This window comes from Cibotium barometz, chromosome 63 (assembly GCF_041138505.1).
Source record: "Cibotium barometz isolate CiBa-2024 chromosome 63, ASM4113850v1, whole genome shotgun sequence".
Taxonomy (NCBI): Eukaryota; Viridiplantae; Streptophyta; class Polypodiopsida; order Cyatheales; family Cibotiaceae; genus Cibotium; species Cibotium barometz.
In genome coordinates, this window is record NC_141108.1 from 21,161,611 (window position 1) to 21,181,457 (window position 19,847).

A 19,847-nucleotide genomic window follows, 5' to 3' on the forward strand; every position below is an offset into this window, starting at 1 on the left:
CTCTTTAAAGCCCTATGTCTTTATTTAGGTAGGCCCCTTTTAACATCCATTTCTGTTTTTGTTTGGTTATAATTCTGTCTCTTTTTAGGCCTCCCAAAGTTTCATCTCTACCTCCATCTAGTTCTAGCAACACTCTTTGAATACAAACTTCTAGGTGGATGACATTAAAGATCAAAACAAATCCACAAACAAAAGGGGAAAGTTTCACCTCTTTACTCAAAAAATTCAGAAGGGGGGATTTTCACCATTTAACAAGTATTTTTCGCCATGCCTAAAAATTTCAAAAAACTTCTACCATCACCATTTCGAAGGGCACCCCCCACATTTTGAAATATTCCTTTTGTGGAAGAAAATGAGAGCTCCTTCTGATCTCTGTTAATTCAGCTGCATATTTTTCTGTTTTTGGGCATGGCCGCTCCACCTGTTTCTTCTTATCGTCTTCAGCTGCGATGTGCCGTTAAGCAGCTTCGCGAACGTGGCCTTTATGCAGCTTCCAAGTGGTAAGCTTGTTTTGCGTCTGCTTGCTTATTTCCTCCTTTTTATGAGGTGTTTAGGGTTTCCTTCATCAGGTGGGTTAGTTTAACCAGAGCATCCATCGCTTTTTTTCATGTGGATGCTTTTGCATTTGCCCTAAAAAAGGGTTTTCTGGGTTAATTTAACCAGGGCAATGATGGGTTTTTTCATGTGGGTGCCATTTTTTTCATGTGGATCACTTGGCAACACCAAGGCAACTATTTTATCATGTGGATTTCTTGACAAGGCAACTATTGCTTTTGCTTTTGTATGTGAAATACTTGACCAGGGTAGCAAATTGTTTTTTTCATGTGGGTTGATTGACCAATCGCTTTTGCACCAAGGCAGGCTTGTCTTTTGCCAGCAACTGCACATGTGGATGAGGCGTAGTTGTCAAACCTTGGAGCTGGCAAGACCCCAACCCTGCTAGGTTTCCCAAGGCCCTTAATGTGATGAGCCATTGCCTTTCCAAACTTGCCAACCAACATTCTCCAATGTCGTCATCAATGATGCTGCAAAGCATTGGCTGACAAATTGGGATGCAAACGTTTGGCAACCGCTCTCTCTGGGCACAACCGTAAGAGCCCTATGACATGGTGTTGGAATCTGTTTTTTTCTTTTCCGCTTTCAAAACGTTTATAGATATTTGTATTTTATCCTCGGGATGTTTTGACATTTATGGGGTGATGGCATGTGTGTTATCACTAGGATCAGCCTTTACTTATGCCATGTGTTTTACATTACTAGTGATTGCTTTTGCCTTTTTCATGTGGGTGAATTTGGCTGGGTTTGGGTTGCTGCCTTTTTACTATGCAATTGCTTTTGGTTTTTCCTTTGGGGGGTGTTTTGTTTATTTTGTGTGTGTGTGTGTGTGTGTGTGTGTGTGACGTCTCCCCAATGGAAATGGCATGAAACTAAGAAACAGAGACAGCTTGGGAACGGCACGTCTTTAACTTTACACAGTAAATAGAATAGAAATTGTGAAATAGAGGAGAAACTTATGATAGATTATAATTTAAAGGAGCTAACAAGGAAAACTAGGAAATAATCAAAACTTAGCCGGGGAAAAGTGTGGGAAAATTCCTTAGGTGAGGTTGGGAGAGATGGGAAACTGAAACAGAAACAGCGCCTCCAAAAAAATGGACTTCTGCAATTTTGGCAACCATTTCCTGTTACTATGCAGCACATCAATCAGGGCAGCATTTGCCTTTGCTTTTGTCTTGGGGTGCCCGTAGAGCAATAAGCTTGACTACATCTAGTCAGCAGTTTTTGACACATGGTTTTCTGTCTCCTTTGCTTCGACCAGGGCTGCAGAGCAGCTAATTGGCCTACCAGATGATGCAAAACCACCTGGACCTTCTTCATTTCTGTTTTCACCGGAAAAGACCAGCTTAAAAAAATCTTCTAGAAAGAAGGAAGCCATAGCTCTGACTGGAGCTGGAAACTTGCTTGTAGAGGAAGAAGAGGAGGAAGAGGATGACATTTTCCTCCTGGCGAAATCCTATTTCGATATGAGGGAGTATAGAAGAGCTGCACATGTCCTGAATGGTGTTTCCGGCAAAAAATCTCTCTTTTTGCGCTGCTATGCGATCTATTTGGTAAGTTCATTTTCTAGCCATCCTATCATGGTTATCTCACATGTGAGGCCACATGCTATGTGTATCAGTTATAGGAACCTGAAGTTTTGTGTTTGTTTTTCATTTGCAGCCATGTACCATATGTGTGTGATTTGACTTTGTGCTTGGACCCTGAGGTTGTCATGATTAAGATAGACATTGTGATATCTCAAACAAGGTTCCTTGAGTAGAGTATAGAGGTGCAAATTGCAATCTGTTCCCATTTAAGCAAGGACTTCTCACTTTCCATGTGATGTCCGTGAATGAGATTCTTGTTGGCTTTGTCTGGGAGCCATCTAGTCTTCATTGTATGTCTGTCCTATCTTTGCTGCTGTTCTAAAAAGCCTAATCACTTTGTGGTTTGTTTAGTTAATGGTGTCATGCAACCCATGGCACCCCTTATTGAATATATATATATATATATATATTCTCAACAAGGGGTGCCATGATATATATATATATATATATATATATATTTTCAACAGGCCTTTGGACCAAGATCCTCCCATAGTTACCAAATTTCACCGTCCGTAAGACAGCTGCCCATAGGCAATGCCGCCGAGGAAGCACCAAGGGGGGTTTTGAACTCAGGACCTCTTGGTCCTCGGCAAACACTTTCACCACTTGAGCTATCACCTCATTGGCCCCCTTTTGTTGAATATTATGCTTGCTTGTGGTTTAAACTGAATGATGAATTGTTTATTTTTGGTTGACTTTGTTTATTAGTGCCGGCCTTCATCATCTTGTGAGTGCAATCGATGATGGCAGTAGGGATGTTTACCAACTCTTGAACCATTCCCAGCAGCATGTGAGATGTATGGGCCAAAATGCTTGAAGACACCTTGTTTTTGCCTCACCAATGTGGTTTTGGTTTTTTTGATGTTGAGGGTCAGTGTAGAGCCCTACTTTGTAAGTTGGTAGTTCTTGATCTACAAGTGAGAAGGGAGGTTCTTTTGGGCTCCATGATAGATACTTGCTCCCTCATTAGAGGGGACCTTGGTTGCCTTGCAGCAATCCCCATGATAGATGCTCCCTCATTAGAGGGGACCTTGGTTGCCTTGCAGCACCAGGTGGATTGTCATGGATCGTTAGCTGCCTTGTTTTTTGCATAATTGCATTCACACTTTGGTTGACAGCCTGTTTTTGTGTGCCCTGATGGTCTTTGTAATGGATAGCCATGTCTATAGTACAACATGAGTGCGATGTCTGAAAGTTTTCAAACAAAAGTTCTTCTCAGGAGAAAACAGTTTTAGCCTGAATAATTGCTGCCTTGAGCCTTGCTCTTATACCATCATCAACTAACCTGATGTGTGGCATGTGTTACTCTCACGGTGGCACATGTTATAAGTGCGGATTCGACCATGCTTACAAGGATTGTCCTAACAGAGTGATGATTGTCCCTGTGGCAGAAGCATCTGTTGCCAGTTCGACAAACCTTAACCTGTTGAGTGTGCAAGGACAACTTATTCATACAGCCCCACATACTTCCCCCTATAAGGACCATTGATGTCCTCAGCAATGAACCTGATTACCACTTCCTACAGAAATCCCTATATAAAGGCAAGTCATGGATCCTTCTTAGCATTTAAAGATAGAGATTGCAGACCCAAGAACAAGGACTTGGAGTCTAACGGTTTGGATCTGCCAAGTACATCTCTGAATCAGCGTTTTCCATTAACACATAGAGGAGGACAATAAGCATTAGCCCAAGCATAGTATTCATAGTCTAGATCTATATTGGATCTATGACAAAGCCTTCCGGTAGTCTTGAATCTAGACTTCTAGTCCACCGTTTGATCCCATGCTTTCACATCTGTACCCTTGGCAAGATTGATCATATAACAATGATCACTTGCCATCATTTTTAGCCGTGGTGTCAACAATAAACATGAAGTAATAAAATTGTGAGTAGAGCCGTTGTCAAATAGAATTCACACCCGATGGCTGCCTATAAATCCCTCAGCCGGAGGAGATCATGCAGAAGCTTCCAGATCGGCTGAGTTTGCCACCAACTTTCCCTCATGACCATGTTGGGTAGGAGGGAAGCTAGCGTGCACACACACACACACACACACACACACACACACACACACACACAACCTCAAGCACAGAGAAACGTGAGAGTGTTGGAAAAGATGTACTCAATAATGATATTAAATGAAAGTACAAGTGAGTACTAAAAAAGGCCTAGGGCAAAGTGCCCAACACACGTAAGTGTGTTCAAACGGGAAAAAACTTGTGTCTAGTCACAGGGAAAAAGTGTCCCTGAGTAAGCTGGGTTCACACCCGAACTAGCCGGGAGTGGACATGACCAACAAACCCCCCTCAAGTGAATGGTGTGAACGGGTAAGAGCAGGGTGATAAAGCTGTGAATGCTGCCCTGCACTATGCTCCACAGTAAGAGTGAATTGCAGTGCCAATGGAAAAAGCAAGCACTATATGACGGGGAAAAGGAGAATCCCTAATGTCATAGTGCTAATGTTAGAGCACAGTAGTACAAAAATGCATCACCAGAAATGCATGGAAAAGATCATGTGGACATCAACTGCATCAAATCAAGAGGCATCGCATAATACCCCCCTGAAGGCAAGTACCAAATGCCAAGCTGAACTGCATGTAATCCACATCAATGCTCTGTAATTGCACCAGTGATAAGCATAAGAAGAGGTAGCAGATATACGCATGTGTAAAGGTAACATGATCCAGAAGTCATGCCTGTGAGACATGCAATGTAAGCTGCAAAAATGAAACTCATCAATGGAGGATCCGATGAGGAAAAAATCAGCAATGGTAGGGCTGATAAAAGTAAAAATTCAGCAATGGGAAAAGCTGAAAATGGGGAGAAAAAGTGGGGGCTCGAGGCGGGCATCAGCCAATGCCATGAGAGGATAGGTAAACTCTCAGCGATGCCATGATCAGTGGCATGTATGGCAAATGTAAAGATGCATAATCCCACAATGAATAATATACATGTGACTTGTCAAAACCATGAGAGTAAGCCAACACTGGCCAAGTGTGTAAAAGGCACTCCCAGTAAACATCACATGTGAGAAAGTGACAATGTTAACACTGTAGAAACAATCCCGCTGCAAGGGAAAACAGCATAAAAGGCATCTCTAGGAGACATCACATAAGAGAAAGCGTCTAGCATAGACCAACATAGGGGTCAACAAGCATAAGTGACCATGAGGCATCACCAACTGCATGTGGGCAAGTAGAATCCCCCCTTGAAATGCATCTGCCAGACAATGCATACCATGGAGTACAGACTATAAAGCATAGTCATCAAAAGCAATGGCATCAGAAGACATCTCTGCAGGCAATGAAGATGTAAGTGTCAAGGCTGACACGTGTAGCCAAATTGGCCTGATCTGCACCTGTGGAAGAAGATGCCAGCTTCTTCTTTTTTTAACTCTCAATACGCTTCCTGCATTCCTCTATGGTGTGCCTTGTTTTCCTGCAAAAATACAACGCTTTTTCTTTTCAGGTTTGTCCTCTGTCTTCTTGGGAGGATTCGATGGGCTAGGTTTAGGCCCAGATCTATTCCCACGAAAAGGAGCAGCCATTGCTGATTCAACAGACATCATGTTGTTCTTGTTGGAACGAGATTGCTCTTCACTGAGCAAGAGAGTCACAAGGTTGTCAAAAGTGGCCGCATTAGGTGCATTGCCAGCCAACAACCGCAAAGTGGTGCCAAATGTTTGATAAGAGTCAGGCAAGTTGCGCAAAACTGTCTAAACAAGATAGCTATCTGCCAAAACCTCATCAATGTTAATGAGCTGCTCTCGTAGGTCCTTCACATGCGTAAGGTACTGATCGATAGAGTCACCTTCAAGCATGTGGTCAGTCTCAAGCTTGCCCCGAAGGTAAGCTACACGAGCCTCATTGCGACCTGAATACAATGCCGCCAAGGTATCCAAGCATACATTTTTGGCAACCAAAACATGACGCATCATATAAGCCCACGTAGAGTAGTTGTCCCCATTGAGCTTGTCCTCTTGAGATAGCATTCCAAAGAGGTCATTATTACTGTTGGCCATGATAGGACAGCAAATCTGTCACAAGTCACCACGAGCATGCAATGTCCAGCAAAATTGTAAGAATGCGGGAGATAAATAGCAGGATAACCAATGGACTGAAAGGGAACTCCTTCACCACGAGAAATACATATGCATGTCCTAAATCTGCAAGTGTACTGCACGATGATGCAAATTTGTCAAAGTGTCCACAATGGCATACATATACTGTAGCGAACCACAAATGTATACATGTGCCGTGAAAAACACAATCAGCTGACACCTGTAAGAGCTGCAAGTGCTCAAATCCTGGCAAATGAAATGTAAATTGGTCGAATGCTCCAAAAATGGGCTCAATGTAGAAAAGCCCTAATTTTTAGGCAACCAATTAGACCACATCTAAACCAGATGTGCACCTGTAAATTTGCTAATGCGATTGTCACCTGTACCAAGTGTTGCAATGCCCAAAAATTGGGGGAAATGCCCCAATGCCAACCAAATGTGCCTGTAATACCCAAAAAATTGGGGGAAATGCTCCAATGCCAACCAAAAGTGCCTGCAATATCCAAAATTGCCTGCAGATAGTGCCAATTTTTGCAAAATCGAGTCAATTTCTGCAAAATCCCATAATCTCTAGTGCAATTATGCACCAAATCTGTTGAAATCAATGCCAATGTGTGCCAATGTTGCAATTGCAGGCTCAATGGTGAAAAGCCCCAAAAATAATGCAGTTAATTTGCTAATTTTCTAGCAATTTTTGAATTTTTGAAAAATTGCCAGAAAAAAATCAGTAAGAAAATTATTGAGCTTGCATTGGGCACCTTCAACAAGACAGGCAGCAGGTACAATAGGCACATAGTATTACGGGCAGGTACATGAGACGGCGCAGTACGGGCAGCGCAGGGGTGGAGCAGGACGACACAGATATGGGGCGATGAAGGTGGCTTCGACGGGCGGCGGCGGTGCAGGTACAAGTCGGCAGCAAATTTGAAGTGGATCAACACCGTACATGCGATGGCGGGCAGGCGACGATGATGCAGGCGGCGACTGACAGATTTGAAGGCCGCGATAGTTGCGAACGCAGATCTGTAGGGCAACAGATCTGAGCAACGGCCGCGGTGGCGCACGCACAAGGGCGGCGGCGACGGCTCTAGGAGGTACAAGTGGCGCAGCGAACTGGGAGGCACGAAGTGCAGTCAGCGAGAGGCGACAGTACAAGTCGGCGCACAAATATGAGGCGCACAGATCTGAGGCACCACAGACTAGGGCGGCGCTGGGCAGTGTCGTACGATGCAGGGCGTGAGCAGTCGGGCAATACAAGTCGAGAACAGCAAGGGTTTTTTTTTTAATTTTAAAATAATAATAAGAGAGAGAGTGTGTGGTGTCTAAAGTGTGCAATAGGCTGCAGCAAGGGGCAAACCCTAACCCTAATGTTTGGGAGCAATAAGGTGTAACCCTAACCCTAACCTTGCTCTGATACCAATGTTGGGTAGGAGGGAAGCTAGTCTTCACACTCACACACTCACACACACACACACACAACCTCAAGCACAGAGAAACTTGAGAGTGCTGGAAAAGATGTACTCAATAATGATTCAAATGAAAGTACAAGTGAGTACTAAAAAAGGCCTAGGGCAAAGTGCCCAACACACGTAAGTGTGTTCACACGGGAAAAAAACTTGTGTCTAGTCACAGGGAAAAAGTGCCCGTGAGTAAGCTGGGTTCACACCTGAACTAGCCAAGAGTGGACATGACCAACAGACCATACGAGCAAATGACACTGACTTTGATGCATCTCTGACATCCCATGTTGTCCACTCACACTAGCACCTAGGCAGGTCAGCCCTGTTGCTCGAGATCCACAAAAAAGGCTCAACTGGCCTCCAAGTTCGAGTAGGCGAGAACACAACCCAAAATCCACATAGCTTGTGCCAATTGATTTGTGCGCCGGATGCACGACAGAAGATCTATATCGCATTGGCGAATATCTGGAGATTCCTCACATCTCCTAACAGGTATGCTGTTGTGTCATTTGCAAACTCTAAGTCAAGAAGCTCCTCTTGTGAGCGGATAGGTAGGTGCAACCCCTGTAAACCGGTCTTTTGGGTAGAGAGGAAACTGCTCATGGCCTCGACTGCAAAAAGGAAGGGCGCGAGATGCAGTCTTACTGGACTGAACGAGAAAGAGGAAATCTATCACCTTGGGTCCCTTGGATGAGCACCTGATTGTGAGAGGCCGAATAGAGTCCGAAAACACCTCAAACCCACTCCACTGGAAATCCCATTCGGCACATAGTCCCCTCCAAAAAGCCTTAGTCCACCTTGGCATAGGCAAAAGGAGAACTATAAAATCCTAATGCCTTGAACAGGTCAAGGCAGCCGACTCCCAAAAAGTGAAGATGTCCAAAATACTCCAATCCTCAATAAAACCTGTCTACGTGCTATGTATCAAGTTGGGGAGGAAAGACTAAAGGCTCCGGCTGATGGTTTTGGCTAGGATTTTGTAGGCGATTCCTAAGAGGGTGATGGGTCTCCACTACTAAATCTCCAATATGTCTCCACCCTCCTTGGGAATCAAATGGATCAGACCCCCAGTTAGGCTCTTTGGCATCAAGCCCGTGGCCACTTTGAAGCCGCCTTCCATGAGATCCCAGTGAGATGAAGAAATAAGGAGACCAGAAATCCTCCCCAGGGCATTTGCCCCGGGGGAATGCTTGCAGAGCCTCCACCAGCTCCTCTGAGATAAGGGGTGTCATCAAGAAGCTCCCATAGCACGGGGGGACCACCTCTCTCTTGTGCCGCGTACCCGATCCCTCGCGTCCATCACTTGCATGGAGGGAGGGGCTCTTGAAAGAAGGAATTTGAAAAAAATTGTGGCAATGCCTCTAATCTGAGGGGGATCAAAAACAATAGATCCATCCTGGCCATGCAATCTGCGGATACCATCCCTCCACTATTGTGGACATGTAATCTCAAAGAAATTGTCGGTTACCTTGTCTCCCTGTGTCTAGAAGGAAGCTCTAGCATGATATCTGTTCTCCACCCTCCTCTCCTTGAGTGAACTCAACTCTACTCGGGCCGTCGCCATTTGGGCCTCAATCCACAAGGTATTCGGGATACTCTCTTGGAAGTGTTGTAGGGAGCCAGATTTCGACCGATGCTCCTCTCCTTCTCTCTGAACTCTGCAAGTTAGCTCTGTGCCGCCTCGTGTAAAGCAAACCGGTGCTCTCTCCAAGTCTTCCATCTAGGGTACTTGCGATTGAACATGCGTGAAAATCGACGACTTTCCCTAATCTCCTCAATCTTGCTACAAATCTTGGAGTCCTGAACAAGGCACTCGGGGATACAGGTGCACGAGTGCCTGCCTTGCTTCCATGGGCCCTCTAGGGAAAGAATGATAGGGGCATGATTTGAGAAAGAAGTGCCTACAAGAATGCCAACCATGCCACCTTGTCCACAAGTCCATTTTTAGGAGGGAGGGGGGGGGTACTCCCATCGAGACATGAAGAAATACGAAGAGGAACACCTCCAGGTTGGAGGACACCAACTCCTTGCCCCGATCCTTGTGGCCGGAGCCACCAAGCTTCATCCGCACCAACGGCCAAAAATGAGTGAGCATGTCGTAATCCACAAGTCCTCCAAATGGTGACAGAGCTATGCTGCCTTCTCATGAATGACAGCGACAGACATGGAGTCTGCGTTCCCGAAGCCATGCTCAAGGTGAAAGAGAAAATCATCTCGCCACTTTCTGGGATGGAAGGCCTCGAGTGATGTAGAACCACGCAAATGTGGATGGGAGCCACCGTCTCCTCGAAAATACCATCTTTTGCTACGGGAAGGCATCGAAAGGAACTCTAATCCACAGGCTGCCCCAAGATTTATTTTTTATTTTTTTGGGGGTGTGTGTGTGTGAGGGGGTGCCTAGCGACTCTAGGGGGGAGACTCGAGAGCACACAATGGAGAGGCAATAATGGCATCTCGACAGCCTCAGTAATATGGTGAATTAGTTGGTGCACCGAGCTGGTCTGCTGTCTCCTCTTTGGATTAGGTGTATGTCACAGTTTGGATGAACGCATAAACTCCAAAATTCTGCAAATCCAACAAAATCACAATTGCATACATCATGGCATTATACATCTCTGTCATACCATAATATCAAGATCACATCAAGAGAGAATCTTATACAATACACAACACTAGGGGTTGAAGATGGGTCGATTTCCCACCCTGGTAGGTAAACTGTACAAGTCTACAAGATGATGCAACAGCCGTGCATCTATAAGCCCAGCGGGGTGTGTAGTGACAGACTCAACCATGTGTCCAAAGAGATAAAGATAGAGAGAGAGGAGAGAGAGAGAGAAGGGAATGGGGATCTTGCACAATACACCACATTGAGTGGGGAACATGCCCCGCTCCCTTTCAGGAATTTATTCAAGAACAATCCTTGGGCACGCTGGCTAGGATCAATACAATCAATGAATACAAAACAAATAGATATGCCAATGAAGGATATCCAAGTGGATGTCGATGTCGATGTCTAGGCACGAGATCTCTGATGTCGAGCACACCACGGGGATGACCCACAAGTATCTCGTCCAATGAATCCAAGTCCAAGTCCAAGTCCAAGTCGAAATCCAAGTCCTGATCCAAGTCCAAGTCCAAGTCCAAATCCAAGTTCCAAGTTGAGGTTCTAGTCCAAGTTCAAATCAAATCCAAATCCAAGATCCAAAGTTTGAATCAAATCCTCAACCTCATAGATATCCAAAGGAACCTCAATACCCAATCTGGAAAAGAATCTCAAGAAAGCGATCACCGAAGCGTCGGATGTATGTGGCACTTGACTCGTAATCCCCTTCAGCTAGGGATTTTGGAGGAAGAGGCTGGCTGAGTTGCTTAGGGCGGTGGGAGTGCTATACCGCGGGCGGATTGAAGAACAGGTGGCAACGGCCCTAACACTAGCGGTGGCGGTTGTTGGGTAAGGTAGGGCTTACAGGTGGCGCAAGGCAGAGCAGGTGCTGCAAGGCGGCTTTTGGGAGGAGCTGGGTGGTGGTAGTGGCGCACGGAGGCAGCGGGCAGCCGGCGGCGCAAGGTGACGGAGAGGAAGATGATGATGAGGCTTTTCCATTAAATTGCTCTTTCTCTTCACGAGATGAATCTCCACCAATTTTTGTTATATCTCCTCAAGAGGGTGCAACCTTCTTTTATAATTGAAGGGGGGTCCCTGCTTTTTGCCATGCTTTGCTTTTGCTTTGCTTTTTACCTTGCTTTTGTCGTTTCCCTTTTTAATATTTTAGTAATAGTCAAATATAGCCACAGTTCTTGATTTATGCTTTTGTAGCTTCAGGGCCTTGCTTTTTGGCCTTGGAGTTGCTTTTTGGAAAAGTGGCTTTTAGCTTTTTGATCCAGCTCAGTGTCCTCTTTCCAATGGTGCTTGAGCTCGTGGTCAACATAGTTTGACTTTTTACTTTTTCTTGCTTTTTGACCAAGATTGGTGCTTTTTCCAATGCCAGCTTTATGAACCCTGCTCCCATGTGTCCATCAACCTGCCCATGTGTCCGGGCATGAGTTCCATGATGTGAAAAGAGCTCAAAGGGCCAAATAGTTACATTCCTTCCCTCTTATATCACAGTTTTCCTCAGCTGTGGAGTACAAATGTTCCAAGCATATCCATATTTTTTTTCCAAGTACATTTATATGTTCTTGGTACTAGCCCCATCTGGTGATCTTGTGCATCTGGTCTTTCCTCAGATATGTGGTGCCTTTTGGTCATCTAGCAACATCTCTATGCCTTTTCCTCGACCGATGACTTGTTCTTGATGGTACATCTTCATAGTCTTTCACATGTGTTAGATATAATAAATCCTTTTGCAAAAACTAGACACAAGCTAGTCAACAAACAAGTATGCATCATTCGCGTCTACTGGGTATTCTAGGTACTGGCTCTGGATCCGAGCGGACATACATTAGTATGCAATGCACAAGTAATGATCCTCGTGTTCATGGATTGTCATGTCTGGTTTCATCGAAAACCATGCTGAGCTAACTGGCTCCGGAGGGAAACTGCTCAGACTATTGCTCAAGGCCATCTGGTCACTAGGACTGCCCGAGAATTCATCAATAATCTTTTGGGTCATCTGGTCGCATTGACTGCCCGACTATAAAATCCAATACAGTCATTTGGGCCATCTGGTCACAATGATTGCTCAATTGTGAAGTCCAATATAGTTATCTGGGCCATCTGGTCGCAATGACTACTTGATTGCGAAGTCCAATATAGTCATTTGGGCCATCTGGTCACAATGACTACTTGATTGCGAAGTCCAATATAGTCATTTGGGCCATCTGGTCACAATGACCGCTCGACTGCGAAGTCCAATACAGTCATTTGGGCCGTCTGGTCGCAATGACCGCCTGACTACGAAGTCCAATATAGTCATCTGGGCCATCTGGTTGCAATGACCGCTCAACTGCGAAGTCCAAGGTATCTGGCATTGTTGTCGTCAATGGGTCATCTGGCATAGTTGCCTCCCATATACAAATCTCATTCTAGCATCGTTGCCGTCAATGGGTCATCTGGCATTGTTGCCTCTCATATACAAATCTTGCTCCTTGGGCTATCGAGCATCGTTGCCACCCAATGAGAGCATGTCCAAGTAACCATTATAAGCATAATAATGATCAATTCCAGTCCAATATGTATATACAATGAAGAGGGCTAGAGGTACAATCCCTCCCTCTTGAATCTGTCTTGATCGCAAGACGTCCATATCCGTATTTTCTCATAAGCTCGTAGTATATCTAGATAGTCCTTGAAGTACTTCTCTAGCATCCATTTCGCATCCAATAGGGAATAATTCTCAAATTCCAAGAGGAACTTTCTGACCCCCCTTGACTTTCCTCTTTTTCTCACAGAATGAAACTCAATCTGTTCTCGCTCTTCCACCCCTGGTGGATCCTTGAAAACAAGCTCCTGTGGGGGTAACTTGTACATGGCTCCAATAAACTATCAAGGAAGGCATTATGTATCCTTCAATGCTCTGGAAGGTCCAACCGATAACATACATCGTTGATTTTCTTGGTATCTTGAAAAAGGTCCATATACCATCATTCCTTGACTTTGGCAATCCAAAGATAAAATCCATAGCAATACTCTTCTTCCCATAGATCATTCAATGGGTGCAATAATCCTGCTAGCTTTTGTCGATCAAACTTGTCTACCTGACAAAACGAAACATTCTTGAACATAAAAGTTAATGTTCTTTCTACTAGGCCATTGTTCTTTCTACTAGGCCATTGTAGTAGCTTCTCCCAAGCTTGAGTTTTAGACAATTTTGGTCTTCAAGTCCTTTGTTACACATAAACGGGTTTACTTCATAAAAGAATCTTTCTTGATGACAAAAAGAAAAGTCACAAAATTTCCATTCTAAAATCTGTTCCAATACGATTGTAGAAACCCTCATCTAAGACTTTCATAGGCCACACAATATGGCCCTCATGGTACAAGACTGCTCCAATGTTATCTCTTCTTGACAAACTTCTTGGCAGACTGTCAATCTGTTGATCTTTCAATCTATCTGGCTTCTTGCTTTAGCTTGTCAGGACAATTTGCAGCCAAGTGTCCCTTCTTTCCACATTGAAAACACTTTCTTTGACATATTCTTCACACTGCTCGAGGGACAATCTTCTTCGAAAGATTGGGGGTTTGTCCCCACTTCCATATTTCGTCTCGGGAGACTCGGCTCTTGATGGGGATCGGTCTTTAAACTTCTTCCTTTGAGGTGGATCCCGATTGTCGTTCTTTGTCTTGTCATCCATCCAAGGCATGCACAAGGCCTCGGCTTGCAAAGCTTTGTCTTGAGCTTCTTCCAATGTTTTTGGTCCCGCCATGTAAACTGCTTGCATAAGCTTAGGTTGCAATCCATTGACAAACTTATGCATTGCCATTAGTGATGGAATGGGGGTATAAGAAGTAAACTTCAAAGAAATTGCTGAAAAGTTGTTAAGGTATGATGCCACATTCTCACCAACTTTCTGCTTTACCTCATCCCATTCCTTCTGCACATCAGCTTCAAAGTTTGTGGGTAGAAACTTCTTGTTGAACAAAATCTTGAAGTCGGTCCACGTCTTCGGCTCGGTCCCTTCTTGTACTACTTTTAGCCACCAATTCAAGGCTGCATCATACGAACCATGCGAAGCTTTAAGTTTTCGGTGTAGTGGTCACCTCCAAAAGCACCATCAAATTGCTTGATAAAGGATAAAGCTTTCTTGGGTATTCCACTTTCCATGAAAAGCATCAAACTTGACGCTCTTCTCTCCTAGTTTGAAGTCCATCTTGCTAGTTGATGAAGGCTCCTTTGCCTTCCTTTACTTTATATGCCTTGAAGAAGTTGCATTTGAGGGAGCGGGCCTAGGGATAGCCTCCTTGTTTCCTCCACGAGAAATAGACCGGGTAGCTCTGGATCCTTCTGCAATGGTGATTCCTTTGGTTGGAAGATAGGCTTTAGCAGCTTCAACTCTGTCGGCTTTGGTGGCATGATCGTTGATGAAATCTTCAAACATTCGAGCCCTTATTTGGTCCTGTTCCTTCTTGGCCTCCAAGCTAGGAATTCTTCATCTTGGAGAAACCGTCTAAATTGCTAAAAATCTCAGCATTCTACCGATTTCATGGTTGTTGTCTCATGAGAAATAGACTGTTGACCTTGAAGTCAATCCAAGTCCAAATCCAAGTTCCAAGTCCAGGTTCTAGTCCAAGTTCAAATCAAATCCAAATCCGAGATCCAAAGTTTGAATCAAATCTTGAACCTCACAGATATCCAAGGGAACCTCAATACCCAATGTGGATAAGAATCTTGAGAAAGCGATCACCGAAGTGTGGGATGTATGTGGCACCTGACTGGTAACCCCCTTTGGCTGGGGATTTCAGAGGAAGAGGCGGGCTGAGCTGCTTAGGGAAGAATAGGCGGCAACGATGCTAACACCAGTGGTGGCAGTTGCTAGGCAGGGCAAGGCTCACAGGTGGCGCAGGGTGGAGTAGGCGCTGCAAGGCGCTTTTGTGTGGAGTTGGGCTGGGCGGCGACGCCACAAGGTGGTGGAGAGGAAGATGATGATGATGAGGCTTTTCCACTAAATTGCTCTTTCTCTCCACGAGATGAATCTGCACCGAGTTTTGTGATCTCCTCAAGAGGGTGCAAGCTTCTTTTATACTTGAAGGGGGGGTCCCTGCTCTTTGCCATGGTTTGCTTTTGCTTTGCCTTTTGCCTTGCTTTTATCTTTTCCCTTTTTAATATTTTAATAATAGTCAAATATAGCCAAAGTTCTTGATTTATGCTTTTGTAGCTTCAAGGCCTTGCTTTCTGGCCTTGGAGTTGCTTTTTGGAAAAACGGCTTTTAGCTTTTTGATCCAGCTTAGTGACCTCCTTCCAATGGTGCCATGAGCTCGTGGTCAACATTGTTTGACTTTTTGCTTTTTCATTCTTTTTGATCAAGATTGGTGCTTTTTCTAGTGCCAGCTTTATGAACCCTGTTGCCATGTGTTCATCAACCTGCCCATGTGTCTAGGCATGAGTTCATGTGTCTGGGCATGCGTTCCATCATGTGGAAAGAGCTCGGAGGGCCAAATAGTTACAGAATCACATCAACTGGGCTCACCAAAACTTCTAGTAAACATGAATAAACAAATCAAACAAAAGAGTTTCTCAGAGCACCGCTCTTCAAAATAGGAGCACTGCCCCAATTTGTGGCATCCTGCCATAGCCAGGCCAAGGAACACTCCCACCAGGAGATTCCATAGCCACTAGGCACCGCCCTTAGTAAGAGGCTTTCACATGAACACACATGCGGTATGACACTCACGAAGTGCTGTCCATGCTGGTTTTCTGCATGACCAGCCATGGGTCAAGTTCCAGACCAAGCTTGTACTTTACTCCAAATTCATTGTAGTTGGTAGAAAACCTGTTTTTGACAATTTCCATCGCGTAAAACTGTCCTAAATCCCTCTTTACTGCCATGGGACTTTGTGTTTAGCAATGAGAAGATAGAAAGAGAGTGTTGTGGTCGGCAAATCAGATCCATAACAGTTAGATAGTCATCGTTTTGTAGAAAATCCCTCAGAAAGCAATCGCTTTTGCCTCGAGAGCTAGCAGAAGCAGTCGACCAGCACATGGGGACCTGTATATGAAGTCTATCAGCTCATAGAAGGGCGGAGAAGGAGTCGACCAGCCCTCGCAAGCTTGCTCCACGCATATTCAACACCCGTCCTAGCCTTGGAGTGGCCAACACACTTTCCACATGTAGTTCTTCTAGGGTTTTTGCCAAAAGAGGAGTTCTCCCCTGAAAATAGCTACTAGAGGAGCTGATAAAAGGGGTGCCCTCCTTGTGTCCGGCCTAACCGTAAAATATTAAAATATGGTCCAACCTTGTGTGAAGTGAGTTAATAATTTTATAACTTGTTCCCCCAACTTTAGTGTGTGTGAATCCTGCGCCCATAAGCCTTAGTAAAATTGAATAAAAAGAATTGTACAGAGTTACCACCTGCAAAACCTAGCAAAACATTGCTTTAGGCCCAAATAGAGTATGCACACAAGTGCCCATAGGCGTCCTAGGGCCCTATGAACATTCACAGTCAAAATAGCAAGCATTGTTCAAGTAGTCACACACAAATAAAAGTACACACATGTCTATGCAAAATGTTATTGGAAAATTTTCCGATCTTCTCATCCGTACACTTGTAAGTCTTCCGTTGTGCACAACGCAAAGATCAAAATGTCATGGACACGATTTGTGCAAATCTTGTGCACTCACAGGCACTGCATGTCTTGAGTAAGTCGTGAGTAAGACCATACATGTCAGACTCCTCACGAGAACCACCCATGAGTCCCATGTACATGTCCAGTCGTAAAAATAGGAGATGGTGACATTCCCCCCACCATGAGTTGTCCTCAACTGCAAAGCTTCTAAGTATGTTTTCAGGAGCTTTGTATACTCGTGAAAGTATGCGTCGTCGACCCATTTCGCATCTAGCATGGGGTAATTCCAGAATTTCACAATGTATCTGTAGCATGCAGGAGGTTGATCATCGTAACGCGCAACAAAGCCTTCTTTATACTCGTGAGTCTGTGCAATTCCACTTAGAGTTAGAGAGAGAGAGAGAGAGAGAGAGAGAGAGAGAGAGAGAGAGCAGATAAGAGTTGACACAATATGTAACATGCAGCGGAAGTATTCGTAATTAAGGATCCTGTCACACAAGTCTCACACTACCTTCTGTATCGTGAGTTTCGCGAGTTTAGCAATCCACTTTTATGACTTCAAACTTTAAGAGATTTAGAGAGAGAGAGAAAGAGAAATTGTACACCGTATGGGGTCTTGAATTACCCACTGAAGGGCCCCCTATCGTGTTACCGGAGTAGTATTTGCTTTATTACTTATAAGAAGAGAATGACTTTGGACTGACGATAAGCCAAATGCAAGATCTCGGAGGACCAAGAGTCGGGCTAAACTGTACATGGCTATAGAAGCACCAATAATGACCGATCTCGAGTCTATGCACTCTTCCCAATGGAATGAGGGAAGGCTGCAAATGTGAGGCTGAGGTATGGACTGTTTGGGACTGTTCTAAGCTATGTCTGAATGCTGAAAATGAATGTATGCATGTGTGTTACCTTTACCCAAGGGGCTGTAGCAAAGGTGGATGCTATGCAATGCTGAAAACTGCTTCAAGGCTGAAAACGCAAGGGGGTTGGTGCTTTGTTGCTGGCCGACTGCTGGATATGCTGAAAATGCAAGGCTGAGGGAACTGTGATGCTGGCCGGCTGCTGTATATGCTGCGTTTTGATGATATGCTCCTAGATGCTCAAGCGCTAATGCTCCAACAGGCTGATGGTTTAATCGCTTGGGAATGGATGATAGATTGGTGCAAATGAATGCTATTTATACTACTCATGGGTTGGTCGGTTGGCTCCCTAGAGCTACACGACTTGTTCATGTTAAATAATGATATTTAAATGCTATAAAATAGGAAAAAATTCTAAATAAATGCTAATAAATATCCTAAAAATACCAGATGCTATTTCAAGGCTTCTGCAATGTTCTATGTGCAATGGATGAATGATATGCAATGTGCACAGTGCTTTCTAATGCAAATCCTGTAACTTGGTTGAACAGAATGCTGATCAATACACTTAAATACACTAAGATTTGATGGACACTTGCTCAAAATACAAGAAGTAAATTGCTGAATTGACAAGAGACACACAATGAGCCGGAACGGCCGACCCCTCCCTCAAATAAAGTATATTGATCTTGGGAGAATCAAGTACATAGTGTCATGGGCATTTCTGACCAGATTTCCATACCAATGCATATGAATACAGTATTGCAAACAAGTGGTTGTCGATGTAGACTTGCAACCCACAATACCCTCTCAAGTGCCCATGTTCTCTACCATCTGCTCTCTATTGTTTCACCAACACATGGTAGCAACAATCTGCAAGAGAGCACGTAGGACAAGAGAACACTACACAGGGTATGTGATCTTGTAATCCGGTTCCTCCCTCTTGCTACTTGCTCCCATATTTAAGCATAAAAGCAAGTAGAGTCGATGACAACGGAAGTCTTTGCGATGGAAGTCCTTGGAGTGTTGAATAGCAAGTAGAGTCGATGACAGCGGAAGTCTTCGCGATGGAAGTCCTTGGAGTGTTGAGATCTTTGATTTGTCATCTTTATTCGCGACAAAAGTCTTCAAGAGGATGAAGAGAACCTTGGGAAAGCTTCCCCTATGGTTCAACTTGAGAAAGGAGAGCTGAAATTAGGGTTTTCAGCAAAAAGACCAGAAATTACAGCAATAAAGAGAGCCATTTTGCTGAATTTCAGTCGTTGGGAGTGTGTAGGAGAGTGATTAGCATCCGGAAACACTCTAAGAAGCTTGAAAATCACCTTAGCAAGTTGGGCATGGCTATGGAGAGAAATGGTGGAAAAACAGAGTTGTCAGCCTCCAAAAATCTTCATGAAGAGAAAACACGAATTTTCTCTTAATAAGTAAGTGAATTGGGGTCCAATCAGGTGAAGGGGCATGGGGAGATGTCCATTTATGAGTAAAAGGGGAGGATCAGATCTTGGACATTGAGTTTTGTCCGTCTCGGGACTTCAGTGAGTGTGAACTTGGAAGTGGTCATAATTTATAAGTGACTTTTGGACGTCCAAACTTTAATGTAGTGGGAACGCACTCACTTATAAATATTGGCTAAGTCCTAAGGGCTATTTGAGCCTAGATTGGGTAATACTTACCACGTGTTCACATGCCACCCAACCATATCAGCAGACAGTTTCACACGTACGTGGGGATGTCGTAGTATCTAGTCCATACTATGCATGATGGAGTTGATGATTTATTGTCTTGTGGATGACTACTAGGATGCTATAAATTGCACTTTCTTATAAGGTGAATTTGGGCATGTTCTTGGATTCATCTAGGTATATATAACATCCACTGTAATGCTCTTGATGAACTTCTTGGCATGATGTCAATCTGATGATTTTCCGATCTCTCTAGCTTCTTGTGTTGGCTTGTCGGGACAATTTACAGCGATATGTTCTTTATTTCCCTTACCTGTCCTTAAGAAGCGGCATCTGAGATAGCAGGCCTATGAGTAGCCTCCCTATCTCTTTCACGAGAAATAGACCAGGTCGCTCTAGATCTTTCTGAGATA

At 44.3% G+C, this 19,847-nt stretch overlaps 1 protein-coding gene across 2 annotated transcripts in view; it reads left to right on the top strand.

Annotated features, from left to right (window-relative positions):
• The first annotated feature begins 282 nt into the window (after window positions 1-282).
• The window catches only part of APC8 (anaphase-promoting complex subunit 8), a 46,058-nt gene continuing 26,493 nt past the window's right edge, over window positions 283-19,847 (top strand). Inside the window, exons 1-2 of one of the 2 annotated variants that reach the window (XM_086795819.1) lie at window positions 283-500; window positions 1,820-2,111. In XM_086795819.1, coding sequence (XP_086651945.1) covers window positions 409-500; window positions 1,820-2,111 — 384 coding nt within the window. In that variant the 5' untranslated portion in view covers window positions 283-408. The remainder of the gene's footprint in view (window positions 501-1,819; window positions 2,112-19,847) is intronic. The other variant, XM_086795820.1, reaches the window with a different exon arrangement.